The 22,260-nt window shown below is 35.1% G+C and overlaps 1 protein-coding gene across 1 annotated transcript; it reads left to right on the forward strand.

The window, feature by feature from the left end:
• The first annotated feature begins 9,733 nt into the window (after positions 1–9,733).
• LOC110289624 (olfactory receptor 4C15-like) lies at positions 9,734–10,672 on the forward strand. The gene has a single exon (XM_021155910.2). It carries the CDS (start codon positions 9,737–9,739, stop codon positions 10,670–10,672), a length of 936 nt encoding a protein of 311 aa, XP_021011569.1. The 5' UTR covers positions 9,734–9,736.
• The last annotated feature ends 11,588 nt before the right edge of the window (positions 10,673–22,260 follow it).

Raw genomic sequence — 22,260 nt, forward strand, 5'->3', positions numbered from 1 at the left:
ACTGAGGACCAGGTTGTCTCCTGTGAATTCAACAGAAACTCCTATTCATCCACTTTTGATTCTGGGGCTGGCATTGCTCTCCATGACAACTTTGTAAAGTTCATTTCCTGGTATGACAATGAACTGGTATGACAGCAACAGGGTGATGGACCTCTTAGCCTACATGGCCTCCAAGGAGTAAGAAACCCTGGACCACTTACCTCAGCAAGGATATTGAGAGCAAGAGAGAGGCCCTTGTTTGCTGAATAGTACCTGTCCCAACTCAGCCCCCAACACTGAACATCTCCTTCACAGTTTCTATCCCAGATTCCCATAATAACAGGAGGGGCCTAAGGAGCCCTACTCTGTTGAATACTATCAATGAAGTTTGCTGAAACCCCCCAAATTAGAATTATAGTATATATTGATATTAAAAGACCTTAGTAGAGAGATATATCCTAATTAAAAGAATAAAATGGTTCAGAAAAAAATCTTAAAATTATAAATGAAACAAAAGCGATGTTTTGCTCAAAATCATCTGATGGTTCTTTCTCCTAAAATATTGTTGTTTTACCATGTATGGGTCATGAATCATCCTCATATACTCTCAATCTCTCTTATTTCCTAAATTTTCTTTCATCTCTGTTTCTTATCTAAATTTCCATTTTTCTTCATATTCATACTTCAGTAGATGTAAAAAGCTGTGGAAATGATAACACGAAATATTTTTATAAATATATATGACAAAATAACATTTGGAACTGGGAGATGACTCAGTTGCTGAAGTGCTTGCTACAAAGTATGACAATCTGAGTTCTGATTCCTAACATTTGTGCAAAATGCCAGGATTTACTGGGCATGCTTATAACTCTAGTGCTGGGACATGGAGACATGAAAATTCAAGTTCCATGAGAAGATATAGGAATTTATTAAGTAAGTCTACCTGAATTGTTAAGCTTCAGGATTAGGAAAACAAACTAACTCAAATAATAAGGAAGAAAGCTATAGAAGTAAACACATTAATTAATGTTGATGTCTTACGTTTCAGGTCACACGCATGTTCATACACATACATAAAATTTTATGTATGTATTTGATAGGCATATATCAAATATTTGCCTATCAAATACATACATGAAATGAATAATGAATGAAACAAATATTGGGATCCAAGATATAAAGAACATGGAAACAGATATGATTTAATAGTAAAAAATGATTAAAGATGCAAAAATGAGAAGTATGATCATATTTGTGATGAAAACATTAACTCAGTCTTTAATGAAAATGCAAGAATGGTGTTTTAATATGCAGTTACATGATGAACTTGAATTCACTATTCAGGCTCCAATTCAGCCAAGGGTGTTGTGAAAAAAAAAAGAGGAGGAAGAGGAGAGAGGGAGAGTGAGGTCAGGAAGAGAAGAGAGTCAGAGACAGAAGGGGCAGAGAGAGAAAGGAGGGGCCAAACAGCCCCTCTTCTAGCAAGCCAGGCCTACCTGGCTGTTGCCAGGTAACTGCTGGGAAAAGCCTAGAAGGAATGCTAATAAGGGGGAACTTGGAAAGTATTTCTCCTCCCTGAAGGCTGTGAAAACAAGATTTGAAACTTAGAAATTTTCATTTGGAAAATTGTAAAACTTGAAGGCATGCATCAATGCATCAACTTGTAATATATGGTTTATCATTTTAGAACCAAAGAAACTCAGAACAATATAAGAAAATTTATTTAAGTTCTAGTTTCATTATTTTGCTATAATAAAATCCTGGGACCACTGTAACTTAGGGAGGAGACTTTATTTGGATTAAGCTTCTAGTGTATAAACTATTATTGTGAAAGGACAGGACAGGAACTCAGAGCACCAAAAAGAGATTGCTTGCTTGCCATTTGTTTGATTTTCTGGTTTGTGCTCAGTTATCTTCTTGAGAAACAAACAAACAAACAAACAACAAAAGAAACAACTAAAACCAGAATTATCTGCATATGAACAGCTCTGCCCACAGTGAACAAGGGCTTTTCTCCCTCAAGATACTCCACCAAAATAAATAAAGGCCAATATTCAGGGAAACCTTCATTTGAGATCTCTCTGTCTAAAGACTGAACATATCAAGTTAACAATTGAAGCTAAGTAGTGCAAGGATAATGTATTCTGTACTATGTGAGAGCATCACCTGTCAATAAAGAGCTGAAAGAACCGTAATGAAACAGGAGAAAGTAGGCAGGACAGCAACGTTAGGAACTCTGGGAAAAAGTCAGTCACTGAAACAATTGCAAATAGCATCCCATGTTCCCAAATAGTGACATGGAGGCTTATTTATGAACTAAAGCTGAGGGTTGTTCACCAGGTAACTCATAACTCAATTATTGTGTTCATACTATTGTATATCTGCCATGTGGCTGATTACCTCTCCTCAGTTTCATATGTCTGACTTCCTTTGCACCTTGATGGGCCTGACTTCATCTGAGAATTCCTATCTCTTCTTTGAAGTTCTGCCTTTTTTCTCTTCTAGCTTTCCATAAGGTATATCCCATAACAACAGACTTTTAACTTATTATAAGTAAGAGCCCATCTCTTTCAAGATGTCAGTGACTTACTATAAAATGTCTGGTTCTGCTCCTATCACCTAGCAATCCCACGACATAAAAAAGTGGACTCACCATAGCTTTGATTGTATCTGGCTTCAGACATGCCAATTTGATTTTTGTTTGTTATCTTTGTTGATTTAAGATAAAGTAACTTGGAGTGTAGTGTTAATTTTGAAGTCACCATTGTCATTGGCCTTCTCTGCATCAAACAATATAAGCATGTGGCAACACAAGTAGACATCCATTTACCTCTTATAGAATGCTTAGAAGGGCTTGCTTTCAATTGTTCTTTGTGGTATATATAAAAATTAAATGTCTTTCCTCAGTTTCAAAATGTTCATTTTAGATGAAAAAATTGGAAATGAATTTTATACATATTTAGTGTTCAAATATTAAATAAAATTTTATAATTTACTGTGGCTAAAAATATAAAATTTGAATGTGATATGTATTGTTTTATTGTGACAATTATTGCATTAGACCAAAAATTCAGGCTGAGATTTCATAAATGCAAGTATTATCAGTTACAAATTCTAGAGTCTTGTAAACAGCTTCAAATACCTTTATAGAGTTCACACTTCTAGAAGGATGATCCAAAGACAGATGAATACTTTTCTTATTTTCAAAATTCTCAACCTACCTTCCTTCCTTCCTTCCTTCCTTTCTTTCTTTCTTTTTTTCTTTCTTTCTTTCTTTCTTTCTTTCTTTCTTTCTTTCTTTCTTTCTTTCTTTCTTCTTTCTTTCTTTCTTTCTTCTTTTCTTGCTTTTTCTACTATTTGAGGAGAAAAGTTGGACATAAAAATTGCTAGTTCAGCTTAGAAAAAAGTGACAACTATGGTTCATTAGTACATTCATCGAAGAATGTCCTCTTTGATCATTTTCTCTGTTTTCTTTTTTTAAAATATTATTTAATTTTACAATATAATTACTCTGAAAACATTGTCATGACCTGGAATTGAATGAAAATAAAACCACATCAAAATGAGACACAATGAAAACTAATGATAAGAGGACAGTTTGTAGCCCTGAGCATTGATATGGAAAAGGTTTGAAGCTATCATTGATGCAATAGTGTCATCAGTGCCATAGGCATAGCCAACCACTCTCTAATTGGATTCAAAGTTGGCTCCACTAGTTAAACCCACATCTTTCTTCTCCATTATCAGAACAGAGGATACATGGCTACGATTTTAACAGCTTGCACATCTGGGCAGTTTTGTAGACATTAAAACGTGGGGACTGTGAAGTCTTTTCTATGGTATCTAAGAGATGCTAAAGCATGGTGTGAGTAAAAAGACTGAGGCTCCTACAAGAAGTGTCTGAGCTTATCAAGCCTTGGTGGCAGTGGTGACATTAGGCTGCTGAAGATGGCAGGTAGTGCAACACAATAGATGAAGTTTCTATGTAAGGAATGGAGCCAGGTCATAAGAAAGGTTGCTTGTATTATAAATTAACAGTGCTAGAGTGGTGGGGCTAAGTAACCACTTTAGATCTCAGGTCTATATTGGAAGTCCAAGAAGTCAGAGTACTTGGAGCTCACAATGTAGAGTCTACTCTTTTGACTTTTGCCATGGCTTCGAACTGTCATTCTTTGCTATAAACTAATCATTTCCTTTTATAATGGAACATCTACTTGTGTAAATACATATAGGACATCTGTAACTTGTTTTTAGGTTTGTTAGCACTTATGGAAAGATAGTTCAGCAGTTAAGAGCACTAGATGCTCTTCCAGAGGACCCAAGTTCAGTTCCCAGCATCCATAAGGCATCTCACAACTGTCTTTACCCTTTTATTCCAGGGGATCTGACACACTCACAGAGACACATATTTAGGCAAAACACCAATGTACATAAAGTAAAAAGAAAAATAAAGAACTGCTTACTATATTTTTCTTAATGAATAGTGTTCATAGTTCTACATGGTTCTGTACAGTAAGTTGGTGAAGAAATTTCTTTCTTTCTTTCTTTCTTTCTTTCTTTCTTTCTTTCTTTCTTTTTTTCTTTCTTTCTTTCTTCCTTTCTTTTTTTTTTTTTGGTAGCAAGCCAACAGCACAACATGCTGGAATATTAACCAATTAGGTAAAATACATTCACTGGTGCAGAAGGATTATTATTGTTTTGAGTATAATCATTTCAAACTAAACTTGAAGTATGATCAATAGGAGGGAACACATACATAACTTGATGGTCAAAAGCCTATGAAAAAGAAGGTCACAGATCCTAGGGGAGAACATATTACTGTTTTTTTTGCTAAGTAGATGTTGTGCCAGACATTTCTAAATACTCATGTTTATATAAGTAAAGTAGTGTATTTCTTAGTCTATAACATTGCAGCTTATTTTTATGAAACTATTTTTATACTTTGAGATTATAAAATTATTTATATTATTTCCACTTTCCCTTTCCTTCATCTGAAAGAATGGTAGCCAACTAAGAAATACTGAGAATTGGAGAGATTTCCTTCTCTAGGGATAACCAATTGGTTCTCAATACCAATGATCATTTAGTGCATAGGCACATACTTTTTTCATAATAAATAGCTGTTCAAAGCTCAGACCTAAATGGCACAGCCATAGTTTGCCCCCAACTCACCTGCAACATTTAGAAATGATTTTAAAGGGTAAGAAAGGAAGAAATTGAAAGTAAGAGAATTCATTGAAATTATGTGTTCTGGGTATAATAGTGAAATTAGAATCACAAATAAGTACATATTGATATCTGCACAATGCCAGCACAAGAAACAACCCTGTAACATTGTATCATGGGTACAATGAGTTCTCGTGAATTCTCTCCTCCCATTGAGCAGTTATTGACAATTAAAGATTGCTTGAGGTGGGGCATCATTTTCTGTAGGTATGTAGCTACAGTGCATCTGAACAAACTCCAGTAATTAATTGCCTGCCCATGATCATTCAAGCACCCTTACAGCCAGGGCCAGAAACAAAAGATATAGATGCAGTTGAGAAGAAGGGGGGAGGCATCAGGATTGGAAGGTGGGCAAGGGAATGCAATGGGTGGTCAGTATGGATCATAATATATTGTAGATGTGTGAAATTGTCAAAAAGTAAATAAAATATTCTCAGGAATTAATATATCTATTAATGAATAAAGTACTTGTTAGTATTTTCTAAAACCATTCAAATTATTCTTCTATAATGATTAGTAAAGTTCCCATGACAAAATCAGCTTTTATTTTGGATATTACATAAGCATTATACTCAAAATCTACATGGAGATACTGCAATCCATCCATTATATGTGTTTTATTCCTGAGAGTGATACCACATTAAAAACCATCAAATAAGCTGGAAGGTAGTGGCGCACGCCTTTAATCCCAGCACTTGGGAGGCAGAGGCAGGCAGATTTCTGAGTTCGAGGCCAGCCTGGTCTACATAGTGAGTTCCAGGACAGCCAGGGCTACACAAAGAAACCCTGTCTCAAAAAATCAAAACACAAAACAAACAAACAAAAAAACATCAAATAGAAACATTTCCACCCCAATATTTTAAACTTGACTTTGGATGAGAATGGAAGTGTTATAACACTTAATCAAGTGAAAAAGTACATGAAATTATGACTTGGATACTCCTGGGGCTAAAGCCCTCTGGGAGCAAAGAATAGGTCTCAATAGGGGGCCACCTCTGGAGAAACCAACATTAAATTGCATTCTCTATTAAAATAGAACTTTTCTGTTTTGCTTTTATGGTTAAAACATGATGTGATGAAGAAAATTTGAGAGAAGCATTCATGACATTTTTCTACTCTGGGAGACCTACTCTTCTCTATTACAAGTGGAAGGAAGCACTGTATACAGTCTTTGTTCACCAGGAAACTCCTCAGAAAACAGAGCATGACTATATTCAGGTTTTATATACAACCAACTTATGGTTAGACGTATAAGGTACTGATGTAGAGTTATAAAAGACTGATCTGTTAATCTGTATATAATATTGAAAATGAATATTAAAACTGTATATGATATATCCACAATTTAACACTAAAATATGCCACAAGGAAGGACATTGTGTTCAAAGTCACTTGTGTTACAAAATAAGAGACTTCTGATTTGTGTCTACTTAATTTTGTCCTCTAAGTGTTTTTGTGGAGTTTGATCTTGATTTTTAAATTTAAATACTTTGATAATGACAGTTTAGTTATTTCAAATAAAGTCTGTAAATCTTATGCTCCTTTCTAGTTTACAGCATATATTTAAAGTATCTACATATGGACATTTTAAATGTCTATAAATGAATACTTAATTTCCTGTGCTCCTCTAAGTAACTAGTTAAAAGCTTCATTTCTGACATATACATATTATTAGTGTTGTATTTAAAGAATCTTTTGTTAGTAATTCTAAGTAGTCTTGTTTATATATCATAAATATTTTCTCCTCTTTCAGTAGTTTGACACTAGAATGCATCCTATTGTAAAAGTTCTTCATTTAATTTTATTTTTGAAATAGAATATGGGAGCTGGAGTGCTATTTCAAAGATATAAACATGTTTACGATTCTGCAATTGGTTTCTAATATTTATTTTTTTTAAATTACATGAATGAAGCAATAATACTTTTTAAAATGTGACTGTAAAAAGATTCCTTTCACTGAACTGATTCTGCTTTCTTTCTCTCTTTCAGATACAGCATTGCTTAAAATAATGTAGATGTCAGTATTCATGAGTTCCTTTTTTTATAGTTTATAGCATACAATGATAAAATCTATGAAGTGGGTTGAGTGTGGTGGCACACTTTATAATCCCAGTACTTTGGAGGCAGAGACACAAGGATCAGGAGTTCACATTCATTCAAGGCTACCTGGTGAGTTTAGTACATCCTGGGCTATTTAGGACTAGTTAAACCCCATTATAACAATCAAACAAAATCCCTATCAGCTTGGTTTTTTATGGACCAGAGGTCCTAAGATGAATAATTCTAGCTATTTTAATATCAAGCTGCTTTATTATCTATTTTCAAAATACATTTTTATTTATCCTTTGAGAACTTTATACATATAAACCATGTACTGTGATTTGTTCCTACTCCGGCATGCTCCCTAGGCTCAAATGGCAGAAACCGAACAATTTCTAAATTTATAGCTTACTTTTCATTTAGTCTAATTTTAGATTTATGCAAATAAGATAAAGTGGAAGGGTTCAAAGTTTCACTTGCATTGATTCACTTGATATGGCCACATGGCTTTATCATGTATTCATTTATCAAGATAAGAAAATTTAATTTTAATTAAATTTAATTAATTTTAAACTATTGTTCTTTTTATGTAGCAAAATTCAATTCATACTAAAATTTAATTCAATACCTTGTGTTTATTATCTCCTACATGATATAAAATCATAACCCTCATGATAGCAACTATGTAAATTCACTGTGCTCTTCATTTTCTATGTTTTGTGGAACTTGTTTTATTAGAAAAATGACAATGCCACTTTGGTTGAAACGAATGTGCACCTTATGTAGAATGTAAAAGATGATGCTAATAAAATTACTTAAATTTAAAGTTAACATTGTAATTTATCTTGGAACCTCTTGGTCAAGGCTTTTTTTTTTCTTCAGAAGATGGTCTTTATAGTCTATATTAAGAACATTAGAAAGTACTATGCATTGAAGCCATTATGTATTGCAGCTACAAAATCAAGTATTTTACCTTATGAATAGATATGATGCATAGACCTTATCAGTTTTGGCTATAAAAATCAAAAGTTATATCTGAAATTAAATTATCTGGTAAATGCCATTGTTTAGGGCTGCTTGTTCTTAGCCCTTAACATTTCTTTGTATAATTTTTCATAATTAATAATTATATGGATGCCATAAGAACCTTGTGACTATTAAATATGTTTGTGCAAGTGAAACACATGAGACAAGTACCATGAGTGACATTTGACATTTTCTTTTGTCCTTCTGCATAGTTGAAGAAGAGCAGGTAGGCCGTTTACGAACATGTCTCATAATTAATTCATATATATTCCTTATCATATATGTTGAAAAACTATATTTTCTGAAAAAGTCGTATTATATTAATAAAAGGCTAAGTCTCAAGTGCCTAATTTGTCTTCAATGAGTAGACGTTTTCTTCAGATATGTACTGCCACACTAGCTTCGATGTCTTGCTGACTGATTCCTGACATTTGATTCTTCACCACATAATCTGTTGCCTTTATCAAGATGTCTTTCCCATATGAATAAAGAAACAACATTATTTAACCTTTACACACAAAAACAATGCTCCTGTAAAAAATTTACTGAGAAAAACAGTCTTAGTCTTTACCCAGTTGACTCTGTAGATACCTCCTGGGTATTGGCACCTGAATCTCTTAAGATCCCAGATTAATCATCTACTATTTGTTTTATCCTAACAAATTCATTATAAATTTTTAACAAATAAAGTAGAATTAATAATCTTTGTCACATACTTTTTATTAGGAGTGAATCCTGAATAGCTTATAGTAGATTGTAGTCTCACTAATTTCATTTAGCTTTCATGAAAACAGTCTGATTTTTTTAAAAGTTCTGGTCACATTTCAAAATGATGAATTAAAAGTTAATTTTTAACATCTTGAACACACAAAAGACAAGTTTTTCTTTAACAGAGAATAGATGATTTTCAAGATTCTTTGTAGTTATAAACAAATTCATAGTGCAGCCATATCTGTTAATGAATGATTTGTTGCCCCTCTTATTGTCAGAGAAGGCATTATTTTTATTAGTCACTGAAGATTATTCATCTTGGACTAATGCATGCAATATCTAACAAGATTATTAAATTGTGACCTCTTGTTTATAACTAGATATATTTTCTAAATATGTTTTAACATTTCACTTCAAAACTACAAGGATAATGATAAAAGATGATTGTTCAAATATATATTATTTCTATTGCCCACCAGAGAGTATATTCTTTCATCTCAATGTTTAAAATGTGGCTATTTTATCTGGTTCAAAAGTTTATTCTTACTGTAATTCTACTTGTTATATATCTGTATACTTTATAAACTTTGTAATATTCTGTTTTTAATAGTAGTAAAATAAATCAAGATAATTTTGCATAAGGGCACATCAACTTGTTCATAGTAGTTCTGTAAATTGTATTAAGTATTTGTTTTTTTTTAATAATTGTAGATTTAGTTGAACACATCTTACTTTCACCATTATATTATGAATCATGAAAAACCAGAGCTGTGTCACTGAGTTCATATTCCTGGGACTTTCACAGAACTCAAAAGTTGAGAAAATACTGTTTTTTATATTTTTGTTTATCTACCTTGCAACTATTGGGGGCAACATGATGATTGTGGTGACCATCATCTACAGCCCTGCACTGCTGAGCTCTCCCATGTACTTCTTCTTGATATTCCTGTCCTTACTGGATGCATGCACTTCTTCCACTGTCACCCCCAAGATGATGGTAGACCTCTTCTATGAGAGGAAGACCATCTCCTTTGAATGTTGTATGACACAACTGTTTGCTGTGCACTTCTTCACTGGGATGGAGGTGATAATCCTGTCAGCCATGGCTTATGACCGCTATGTGGCCATTTGCAAGCCTCTTCACTACTCTTCCATCATGAACCGGAGGCTCTGTGGCAATCTTGTGATGGTGTCCTGGGCAGGAGGATTCTTACATTCTATTATACAAATTACATTCATGTTGCAGCTGCCTTTCTGTGGACCCAATGTCATTGATCATTACATGTGTGACTTGTTCCCATTACTGAAGCTTGCCTGCACAGACACACACATATTTGTCATTTTGGTGTTTGCCAACAGTGGGTCTATCTGCATCATAATCTTCTCTATTTTGCTTGTCTCCTATGGTGTCATCTTGTACTCTCTGAGAGCCCACAGCTTTGAAGGGAAATTTAAAGCCCTCTCAACCTGTGGATCCCATATTATTGTTGTGGTTTTGTTTTTTGTCCCATGCATATTAACATATGCACGACCTATATCTGCATTTTCCTTTGAGAAAAATGCTGTTGTATTTACCACAGTGTTAACCCCATTGCTCAATTCTGTAGTTTATACTTTCAGGAATAAGGAAATGAAGAATGCTATCAGGAAAATGTGGAAGAAACTGATTGCAGTTTCTGATAAACACTAAAAATTATCCCATACTGTGCTAGCTGTGTAAATAGACTGTTGGCTAAGAGCACTCCATACTGTACAAAGAGAAGACATCAGCTGTGATTTCAAGCATCCATGACAAAACCAGGCATCCCAGGGTCCTTTAACCAAGTGTTGGCTCAATGATGATAACTTAATCAGTGAATCGAAGAAAACAGTCTAGTCTAACATAGAGATCTAAAAGCTCATTTTAGAACACTTGCCAAAGAAGTAAGTTAATGCACAACAGATAAATATATACAATGTGGACTTATGAATTTGTTTGTATATGCAAAAGCACAAACAACATTCTCTCTTCATGTGTACAAACATGTATATGCTACCTACATGCCCATTTATTTATCCTTATAAAAACAAAGTATATACTTCAAAAATAATAGAATGATAAAGGAGTTAATATGTACTTCACAATTACTACTTTATTTTGGGTAATATATAGAATGAAATGCCATCATTCTTTAGAGGGTCATTCAGTGTTTGAGGTAAGAAAACTTCTTTTATTGTTTAATTTTTGAGATCATTTATTTAATTTTAATTTTTATTTTTTGAGTTAAATAGTTTATTTATTTTTAGCTGTTTTGAGTATTCTCCAAATTCCAGAGTGGCTACACCAGTTTACAATCATTCAAAGAGTGAACAAGGGCTTCTCACTCTACGGTATCCTGAACAGCATTTGTCACTCTTTTTTTATTTTTTTATTTTTTTTTATATTAGTTAATTCTGATTGACTGAGATGAAGTTTCAAATTTGTTTTTAATTTTTTTCCTAATTTGCCTTGCTCTGCATATTAGTAATGCTGAGAATGCTGAGAATTGTGGGGTTTCTTGATATTTTATCGGACATTTATTGAATTATATTTTCCTACTTGTCCCTGAATATGATCAACTCTAAGGATAGAGGTTGTAAATTCATACTTTGGTTCCATTGTACTATGTCCCAGATTATAATATGAATACTTTATTTCTCCTCTACCTTTTCCCCCTTCAAGCTTTTTCCTATGTATCTACTTACTGGCTTTTAAATTTGTGGCCTTTTGCATTGTTATTATTTGCACATATGTATATACATGTATATTCTGACCTATACCTGTTTCAGTCTATATAAAAATCCTTATATGTATGTTTTCATGGCTGAACATTTGGTATTTGATAACAAATTTGAGTACTTTTTCCTGAAGAAAACTATTTCTCTTACTGTCAGCCAATTATGGTGACACACAATGATAGGATATGCTGAAGAAGCCAAGGTAGAAGGATCCTGAGACATCTATTTTTTGAGATTATATATTTACTTTGAATTGACTAGCTACTATTGTCATATGACAATACCTGTTCATGTAAAATAAAATTACAAGTATATAGTCTCATAAATCCATTAAATATTGGAATATATATGCATATTCTATTCATGGTTATGTTACATTATGTGAAGTTATAAAATTGAATTTTCAGGAATATGATTTAATATAGCATGCTTTTCTTTTCAGTAGCACTGGTAGGTCAACTCAATTTTTTTTGGCAAAATTGCTAAATACTCATACTATGTTTGTCTCCCCTTAATTTTACATGGCAAAGGACAAACAAAGTACAAGAGCCTGCCTACCCATGACATGGTATCACATTGCCAATGGAAATTTATAAAAATTATGATATGATTTAAACCAATATTTCTAGTAAATTGTGAAGCTCACATCAAACAAAATATATAAGTTTAGACATTTTAGGGTGATTTGCCCACTGTTTGTCATCAGACTCAAAGGAGATGCTTGCCCTGAAAATAAAGGATCTTTTCTTTCAAAGTTGTTCGTTTGTTCCTAATAATCAGCTTATAAAATAAATATCTGACATCCATGGCTTAATTGATTAATGAAGCTGCTAATCTAATTTTTAAAGAAAACCATGAAATAAATTATTTTGACTATAGTATAGTACTCAAAACAGGTATATTTTGTTTCATCACATATCAAAATCAAACTTTATTATTTTATTATTACCTATCCTTTATTATCTATCCTTTATTATTTTAATCCTGAATATTCAGTTGTAGATTCTGGTAATGATGTACCAGGAGAAAAGTATGGGGGTTTGGGCAAATGACCTCTCCTGTAGAGTGTGGGGAACTGAGAACTGGAGGACAGAGAACACAAGAAACACACTGCGAATCAAAGTTCATTCTTATTGTTACTATTATGTTTTCTTGCCAGATAATAAGTATCTCTGTCAATGTAATAAGCCAAATGAACCAAATTAAACAATTATAAAAGCTGGTTTATTGGAAGCAACCAGGGAATGTTTACCAGTCTCAGAGAAGGAGGCCAGCGAAAGTCTGACACAGTTAAGGCAGGGAGGTTTTATAGTTCTCAGGGAGGGTTCAATGACATGTTATCCAAGAGCTGGGATTGTGCTGTGTCTTGTCAGGAGGTAAACACCTAGGAGAGTACTTGTGTGGGCTGGTCAAGTCAGAATGCTATTTGCATCAGCTGCCAGAAATGTGGAACTAAGTTTTTAATGTCATTTCTTTGTTTGGAGTTGTTCAGTGTAGTGGTGTTGGGAGGAGGGCAGACCTGGTTGCCCAGCTGGTGCAGGTGTAATGAGGAGACTCCAACTGAACAGTTAAAAATCCTTTTGTAACAATCACGAGTTAAGAGTTACTAGAGAACCATAATTAAAGGAACTATGTTCAAGGTGATGCAAAACGACATTATTTTTTTTTCTTATTTTTCCTTTCTTTACTGATCTGTAGACACTGATCAAGGCAGCACACATTCATATGCTTCTTCCAACACCTGTTGGCACATTTCCTTTCTGATAAATATCAACATCAGATGTTTTCATATCTGTGCTGCAGATTCATTATAGCCTCAATAACCATAATTCAAACCACAACAGAAAAGAAATATTTTAAGTCAAGGAATAAATGCTGAACACCACTGCCCTGTTTTTATTTACACTAGTCTAAATATTAGAATTTGTAGATTCCCCTAACAATTTCAGCTTTCTATTTCAGTTTCTGTGTTGAATGTTTAGCAAGGGAAAGATTCATTAATATATATATATATATATATATATATATATATATATATATATGTGTATATATATTTAATTTTTATTAGATAATTTCTTCATTTACAATTCAAATTCTATCCCCTTTTTCAGTTTCTTCTCAAAATGTCCCCTATATCCTTCCCCTGCCCTGCTCGCCAACCACCCACTCCTGATTCCTGGCCCTGGCATTCCCCTATACTGGGGCCTAGAATCTTTGCAAGACCAAGGGTCTCTCCTCCCATTGGTAGCCATCCTCCACTAAACATGCAACAAGAGACATGAGCTCAGACGGGTACTGGTTAGTTCATATTATTGTTCCTCCTATAGGGTGGCAGACCTTCAGTACTTTCTCTATGGATCCATGGATCCATGTCTCTGGATGGTTCTTAGTTCAGTCTCAGCTATGAACTTTGTCTCTGTAACTCCTTCCATGGGTATTTTGTTCCCACTTCTAAGAAGGAACAAAGTATCCACACTTTGGTCTTCCTTCTTCTTGAATTTCATGAGTTTTGCAAATTGTATCTTGGGTGTTCTAAGTTTACGGGCTGATATCCATTTATCAGTGAGTGCATATCATGTGAGTTCTTTTGTGATTGTGTTACCTCACTCAAGATGATATCCTCCAGATTCATCCATTTGCCTAAGAATTTCATAAATTCATTGATTTTAATAGCTGAGTAGTACTCCATTGTATAAATGTACCACATTTTTTGTATCCATTCCTCTGTTTAGAGGCATCTGGATTCTTTTCAGCTTCTGGCTATTATAAATAAGCCTGCTATGAACATAGTGGAGCATGTTTCTTTCTTACTAGTTGGAATATGTTCTGGATATATGCCCAGGAGAGGTATTGCGGGATCCTCCAGTAGTACATGTCCAATTTTCTGAGAAACCACCAGACTGATTTCCAGAGTGGTTGTACAATCTTGCAATCCCACCAACAGTGGAGGAGTGTTCCTCTTTCTCCACATCCTCGCCAGCATCTGCTGTCACCTGAATTTTTGATCTTAGCCATTCTGACTGGTGGAATCTCGGGGTTGTTTTGATTTGAATTTCCCTGATGATTAAGGATGGTGAACATTTTCTCAGGTGCTTCTCAGCCATTCAATATTTCTCAGTTGAGAATTCTTTGTTTAGCTCTATACTCCATTTTTAATGGGTTTATTTGATTTTCTGGAGTCCAGCTTCTTGATTTCTCTGAATATGTTGGATATTAATCCCCTATCATACTTAGGATTGGTAAAGATCCTTTCATAATCTGTTGGTGGCCTTTTTGTCTTATTGTCAGTGTCTTTTGCCTTACAGAAGCTTTTCAATTTTATGAGGCCCTATTTGTCTATTCTTGATCTTACAGCACAAGCCATTGATGTTTTGTTTAGGAATTTTCCCTTGTGCCCATATCTTCAAGGCCCTTTCACACTTTCTCCTCTATAAATTTGAGTGTCTCTGGTTTCATGTGGAGTTCTTTGATCCACTTAGACTTGAGCTTTGTACAAGGAGATAAGAATGGATCAATTCCCATTCTTCTACATGATAACCATCACTTGTGCCAGCACCATTTGTTGAAAATGCTGTCTTTTTTCTGCTGGATGGTTTTAGCTCCATTGTCAAAGATCTAATAATCATAGGTGTGTGGGTTAATTTCTGAGTCTTCAATTCTATTCCATTGATCTACCTGTTTGTCACTGTACCAGCACCATGCAGTTTTTATCACAACTGGTCTTTTGTACAGCTTGAGGTTAGGCATAGTGACTCTACCAGAGGTTCTTTTATTGCTGAGATAGTTTTTGCTCTCCTGGGTTTTTGTTATTCCAGATGAATTTGCAAATTGCCTTTTCTAAGTCAGTGAAGAATTGAGTTGGAATTTTGATGGGGATTGCATTGAATCTGTAGATTGCTTTTGGTAGGTTGGACATTTTTACTATATTGATCCTGCCAATCCATGAGCATGGGACATCTTTTCGTCTTCTGACATCTTCAATTTCTTTCTTCAGAGAGTTGAAGTTATCATCATACAGGTCTTTCACTTCCTTAGTTAGAGTCACAACAAATTATTTTATATTATATGTGACTATTGTGAAGGGTATTGTTTCCCTAATTTCTTTCTCATCTTGTTTATCCTTTGTATAGAGAAAGGTGACTGATTTGTTTGAGTTAACTTTATATCCAGCTACTGCACTGAAGCTGTTTTTCAGGTTTAGGAGTTCTCTGGTGGAATTTTAGGGTCACTTATATATACTATCATAACATCTGCAAATAGTGATATTGTGACTTCTTCCTTTCCAATTTGTATCCACTTTATTGCCGCAGACCCTCTGGGCCCCTGTGCCTGTGTGGAAAAGAGTCTCTAGAGTAGGTGGGCAAAGCTTAGGTGGAGTGACAAACAGACACACACACACACACACACACACACACACACACACACACACACAAGAGAGGTGTTGGATCTGAATGTAATTTTCTGGTTGAGACTCAGACTTTTTATAATACAGAGTAACAGAATAGCGCACATTGAAGTTTTCCAGGTGCAAGAGGAGTGACTTCAAAAGGAACCAGATAAATGTTTACTCTAGAGATTATCACCCTGCTTCGGATCAGCCCTGTGCCAGGCAAGAGCTTCACACTTTATTGTTAATAGCTTCTGGGGGATTTAACTTTTGACAGGCCTCAAGAATAATGTAATGTCACTGACCCTGAAATTTTCTAGGCCTTGTTAATTCTTATCTAGTTTGGAGAATTCCCATTATCAGGATAGTATATCAACTTGCTCTGGTGTGGAATGTAGTTTGTAGTAAATATTTCTATCTCAGTGAGACTTTTAGTCTCTTTCTGCAGACAGCTGAGTTAATGGCTAGTGCTTTATCGTTTTATTTTAGTGCTTAATTAGTTACTGAATGGGTTAAGCTCCTTGCTGCTATCTGGGATCTTGGAACACTGGGAAAAGCTTTAGCTATGTTAGAATTCAATCTTAAAAGGCATTACAATAAGGTAATACTAAATAGAGAGCACGTGAATCCATACACTAGGCTAATGCGGGGATGGAAAATTGATTTTATCGTTTATATGGATTAGGGAGAGGGTGCCAGACCCCGGGAATAGAGTTTCCTTGAAACTCATTGCTTCATGTGTCAGCTTCCCAGGTTTCACTTTGTCAAACTGACTCAACCAAAGTACATGGCACTTTATCTCCTTTTGTTGTCGAATTGCTCTGGCTAGGACTTCGAGTACTATATTGAATAGGTAGGGAGAAATTGGGCAGCCTTGTCTAGTCCCTGATTTTAGTGGGATTGCTTCCAACTTCTCTCCATTTACTTTGATGTTGGCTACTGGTTTGTTGTATATTGCTTTTATTATGTTTAGGTATGGGCCTTGAATTCCTGATCTTTCCATGACTATATTATGAAGGCGTGTTAGATTTTGTCAAATGCTTTCTCAGCATCTAACAAGTTGATCATGTGATTTTTGTCTTTGAGTTTGATTATATAATGGATTTTGTTGATGGATTTACGTATATTAAACCATCCCTGCATCCCTGGGATGAAGCCTACTTGATCATGATGGATGATCATTTTGATGTGTTCTTGAATTCGGTTTGCAAGGATTTTATTGAGTATTTTTGCATCGATATTCATAAGGGAAATTGGTCTGAAGCTTTCTTTTTTTGTTTTGTCTTTGTGTGGTTTAGGTATCAGAGTAATTGTGGCTTCATAGAATGAATTGGGTAGAGTATCTAATTTTTCTATTTTGTGGAATAGTTTGAGGATAGTTGGAATTAGGTATTCTTTGAAGATGTGACAGACCTCTGCACTAAACCCATCCTGGTCCTGGGCTGGTTTTGGTTGGGAGACTATTAATGACTGTGTATATTTGTTTACAGGAAATGGGACTGTTTAGATCATTAATCTGATCCTGATTTAACTTTGGTAGCTGGTATCTTTCTAGAAAATTGTCCATTTCATCCAGGTTTCCAGCTTTTTTTTTTTTTTTTTTTTTTTTTAGTATAGCCTTTTGTAGAAGGATCTGATGGTGCTTTGGATTTCTTTAGGATCTGTTGTTATGTCTCCTTTTTCATTACTAATTTTGTTAATTAGGATACTATCCCTGTGCTCTCTAGTGAGTCTGGCTAAGGGAATATCTACCTTGTTGATTTTTCTCAAAGAACCTGCTCCTGGTTTGGTTGATTCTTTGAATAGTTCTTTTTGTTTCCACTTGGTTGATTTCAGCCCTGAATTTGATTATTTCCTGCTGTCTACTCCTCTTGGGTGAATTTACTATCTTTTGTTTTAGAGCTGCTAGGTGTGCTGTCAGACTGCTCATGTATGCTTTCTCTAGTTTCTTTATTGAGGAACTCAAGGCTATGAATTTGCCTCTTAGGACTGCTTTCATTTTGTCCAATAAGTTTGGGTATGTTGTGGCTTCATTTTCAATGAACTCTAAAATGTCTTTAATTTTTTTCTTTATTTCTTCCTTGACCAATGTATTATTGAGTAGATTGTTGTTTAGATTCCATGAATGTTGGCTTTATATTATTATGCTGTTATTAAAGATTAGCCTTTTTTCATGGTGATCTGATAAGATGCATATAATTATTTCAATATTTTTGTATCTGGTGAGGCCTATTTGATGACTGATTATAAGGTCAGTTTTGGAGGAGGTACCATGAGGTACTGAGAAGAAGGTATATCATTTTGTTTTAGGATAAAATGTTCCTTAGTTATATGTTAAATCCATTTATTTCATAACTTCTGTTAGTTTCACTGTTTCTCTGTTTAGTTTCTGTTTCCAGGATCTGTCCTTTGGTGAGAGTGGGGTTTTGAAGTCTTCCACTATTATTGTGTGAGGAGAAATGTGTGCTGTGGGCTTTACTAAAGTTTCTTTAATGAATGTGGCTGCCCTTGCATTTAGAGCATAAATATTCAGAATTGAGTTCATATTGGTAGATTTTACCTTTGATGAGTATGAAGTGCCCCTCCTTTATTTATTATTATTATTATTATTATTTTTTTTTTTTTTTTGGTTTTTCGAGACAGGGTTTCTCTGTGTAGCCCTGGCTGTCCTGGAACTCACTTTGTAGACCAGGCTGGCCTCGAACTCAGAAATCCGCCTGCCTCTGCCTCCCGAGTGCTGGGATTAAAGGCGTGCGCCACCACGCCCGGCTATTATTTTTTTATAACTTTGGGTTGGAAGTCAGTTTTATTCGATATTAGAATGTCTACTACATTGAGGGGCATCTGGGTTCTTTCCAGCTTCTGCCTATTATAAATAAGCCTGCTATGAACATAGTGGAGCATGTGTCCTACTTACTGGTTGGAACATCTTCTGGATATATGCCCAGAAGAGGTATTGCGGGATCCTCCAGTAGTACCATGTCCAATTTTCTGAGAAACCACCAGACTGATTTCCAGAGTGGTTGTACAAGCTTGCAATCCCACCAACAGTGGAGGAGTGTTCCTCTTTCTCCACATCCTCACCAGCATCTGCTGTCACCTGAATTTTTGATCTTAGCCATTCTGACTGGTGTGAGGTGAAATCTCAGGGTTGTTTTGATTTGCACTTCCCTGATGTTTAAGGATGTTGAACATTTTTTCAGGTGCTGTTCAGCCATTCGGTATTCCTCAGGTGAGAATTTTTTTTAGCTCTGAGCCCCATTTTTTAATAGGGTTATTTGATTTTCTGGAGTCCACCTTCTTGAGTTCTTTATATATATTGGATATTAGTCCCCTATCTGATGTAGGATAGGTAAAGATCCTTTCCTAATCTGTTGGTGGCCTTTTTGTATTATTAACGGTGTCTTTTGCCTTGCAGAAGATTTGAAATTTTATGAGGTCCCATTTGTCGATACAAAAAATGTGGTACATTTACACAATGGAGTACTACTCAGCTATTAAAAAGAATGAATTTATGAAATTCCTAGGCAAATGGATGGACCTGGAAGGTATCATCCTGAGTGAGGTAACCCAATCACAAAAGAACTCACACAATATGTACTCATTGATAAGTGGATATTAGCCTAGAAAATTAGAATACCCAAGATATAAGATAAAATTTGCTAAACACTTGAAACTCAAGAAGAACGAAGACTAAAGTGTGGACACTTTGCCCCTTCTTAGAATTGGGAACAAAACACCCATGGAAGGAGTTACAGAGACAAAGTTTGGAGCTGTGACAAAAGGATGGACCATCTAGATAGTGACATATCCAGGGATCCATCCCATAATCAGCCTCCAAACGCTGACACCATTGCATACACTAGCAAGATTTTGCTGAAAGGACCCAGATATAGCTATCTCTTGCGAGACTATGCCCGGGCCTAGCAAACACAGAAATAGATGCCCACAGTCAGCTCTTGAATGGATCACAGGGCCCCCAATGGAGGAGCTAGAGAAAGTACCCAAGGAGCTAAAGTGATCTGCCACCCTATAGGTGGAACAACATTATGTACTACCCATTACCCCCTGGAGCTCTTGTCTCTAGCTGCATATGTATTAAAAGATGGCCTAGTTGGCCATCAGTGGAAAAATAGGTCCATTGGTCATGCAAACTTTATCTGCCTCATTACAGAGGAATGTCAGGGCCAAGAAGTTGGAGTGGGTGGGTGGGGGAGTGGGTGGGGGGGGGAGTGGGTGGGGGAGTGGTTGGGGTACTTTTGGGATAGCATATGAAATGTAAATGAAATAAATACCTAATTAAAAGAAACAATAGCTAAGTAAGAAGATGCTGTAGACAACAACAATAACAACAACAACAAAATGAATGTCTACTCCAGCTTGTTTCTTTGGACCATTTGTTTGGAAAATTGTTTTCCAGCCTTTCACTCTGAGGTAGTGTCTGTCTTTTTCCCTGCGGTGTGTTTCCTGTAAGCAGCAACATAGGAAGTTACCTATGAACCAGGAAATAATCCTCTATACATGTTCATAAACTCTAAAACTAATGGGTCAAAACAAAAGACTTAATATCCAAGGAGGTACAGTCACAGGAAGAAGTGAGTCAGTACAATTGGAATGAGCACAAGAGAATTTCCTATGTTGTCAATGTGGTCATAGAACATTTTGTACAAGTACATAGAATGTTATAAAAATACAAAATTATTAGTAGAGGAAATGAATATTTTTTGATTTTATATATTCTTAGATTTTTATGCATGAAATGTTTCTTCAAAAAAAAAAGTCCTTGGTAGTGTTTCCTTGGAACAGTAGATATTATTTTTACGGATTGATTGAGTCATTTCTTGTGACAGAACCCTGATTTTATTATGCTTATTGACTATGCAAGCCTTTTTACATAAATTATGCACAGTAACATTATAATCTATTTATAATCCAACACTTTTCTCATCCTGAATGTCTAAAGTTTTGAAAACTTTGGAGGAAAATGAAATTATCACATACCCTCAAGTGACTGAAAAAGTCCACAAAATTATGTCTCAGATACTCTTGGAGTCAGATGTTGTCCAAACCCTTGGGGGAACTAAGAGTCTCACAGGTAGATGACCTCTCAGGGAACACCCATTAAAATCCAGTTGTAGTTAGAGAGTAAATTTGGTTCCTCCGTTTTCCTTTTACAACTAAATCATTGAATATGGCATGAAGGAAGCAAATGTGAATCTTCCACCTTCAATCTCAGAACTTGTCTTTTCTTTTATGTTTGGAAGGAAAAGTTGACTAAAGCAGAATTTTGGTCATTGTTACATGAACTTGCTTCAGTAGAAACTAGAAGATGCTTGTCTTCAGGTTTTAAGCACAGTCAACACAAGGTGAGGGTCATAAGGAACATTTATGCACCTTTGGAGTAATTTTTAAATTGGGACAAAACACTTTAAATGTGGATGCTGTGGTCAGGTACTGTGTGTTTAATGCAACAAATGTCATTTTAGTTTGTAACAGTGATCTTGAAAATTTTATTAACTGTGATGCTCAGATTCCTTATCTTTAATGAGAATTTTTTTTTTTTTTTTTTTTTGGTTTTTCGAGACAGGGTTTCTCTGTGTAGTCCTGGCTGTCCTGGCACTCACTTTGTAGACCAGGCTGGCCTCGAACTCAGAAATCCGCCTGCCTCTGCCTCCCGAGTGCTGGGATTAAAGGCGTGCGCCACCACGCCCAGCGGTAAATGAGAATTTTTGTGGTCAAAGTTAGGCCACATAGATGTGAATGAAATGATTCCCTAGGCAACCAGAAAATAGCACATAAATATGATGACTGGTCAAATGCCTAATAAGTGTTGTTACTATGCAAACTTATTTCTTCCCTCGTTTCTTTTTCTCCTCTCACTCACTCTTTCTGTCCCTTCCTTCCTTTTCTTCTTGCTTTCTTACTCATAGGCCATTTGTTCTGTTCTGTTTTATGTATTTATCAATTTTAATGAAACTAAAGTTATTTTCAACATCTAATGGAAAATAAGTAATATAAAAGGCACCATATTTTTCTGTACAATGTATAATAAAACCATATTTAAATACATTATCCATTACACACTAGTTTAGTCACTACTTTAATACTTGAATAGTAAAGAACACTAATATAGG

This window comes from Mus caroli, unplaced genomic scaffold (assembly GCF_978045245.1).
Source record: "Mus caroli unplaced genomic scaffold, Mus_caroli_1 scaffold_2, whole genome shotgun sequence".
NCBI lineage: Eukaryota > Metazoa > Chordata > Mammalia > Rodentia > Muridae > Mus > Mus caroli.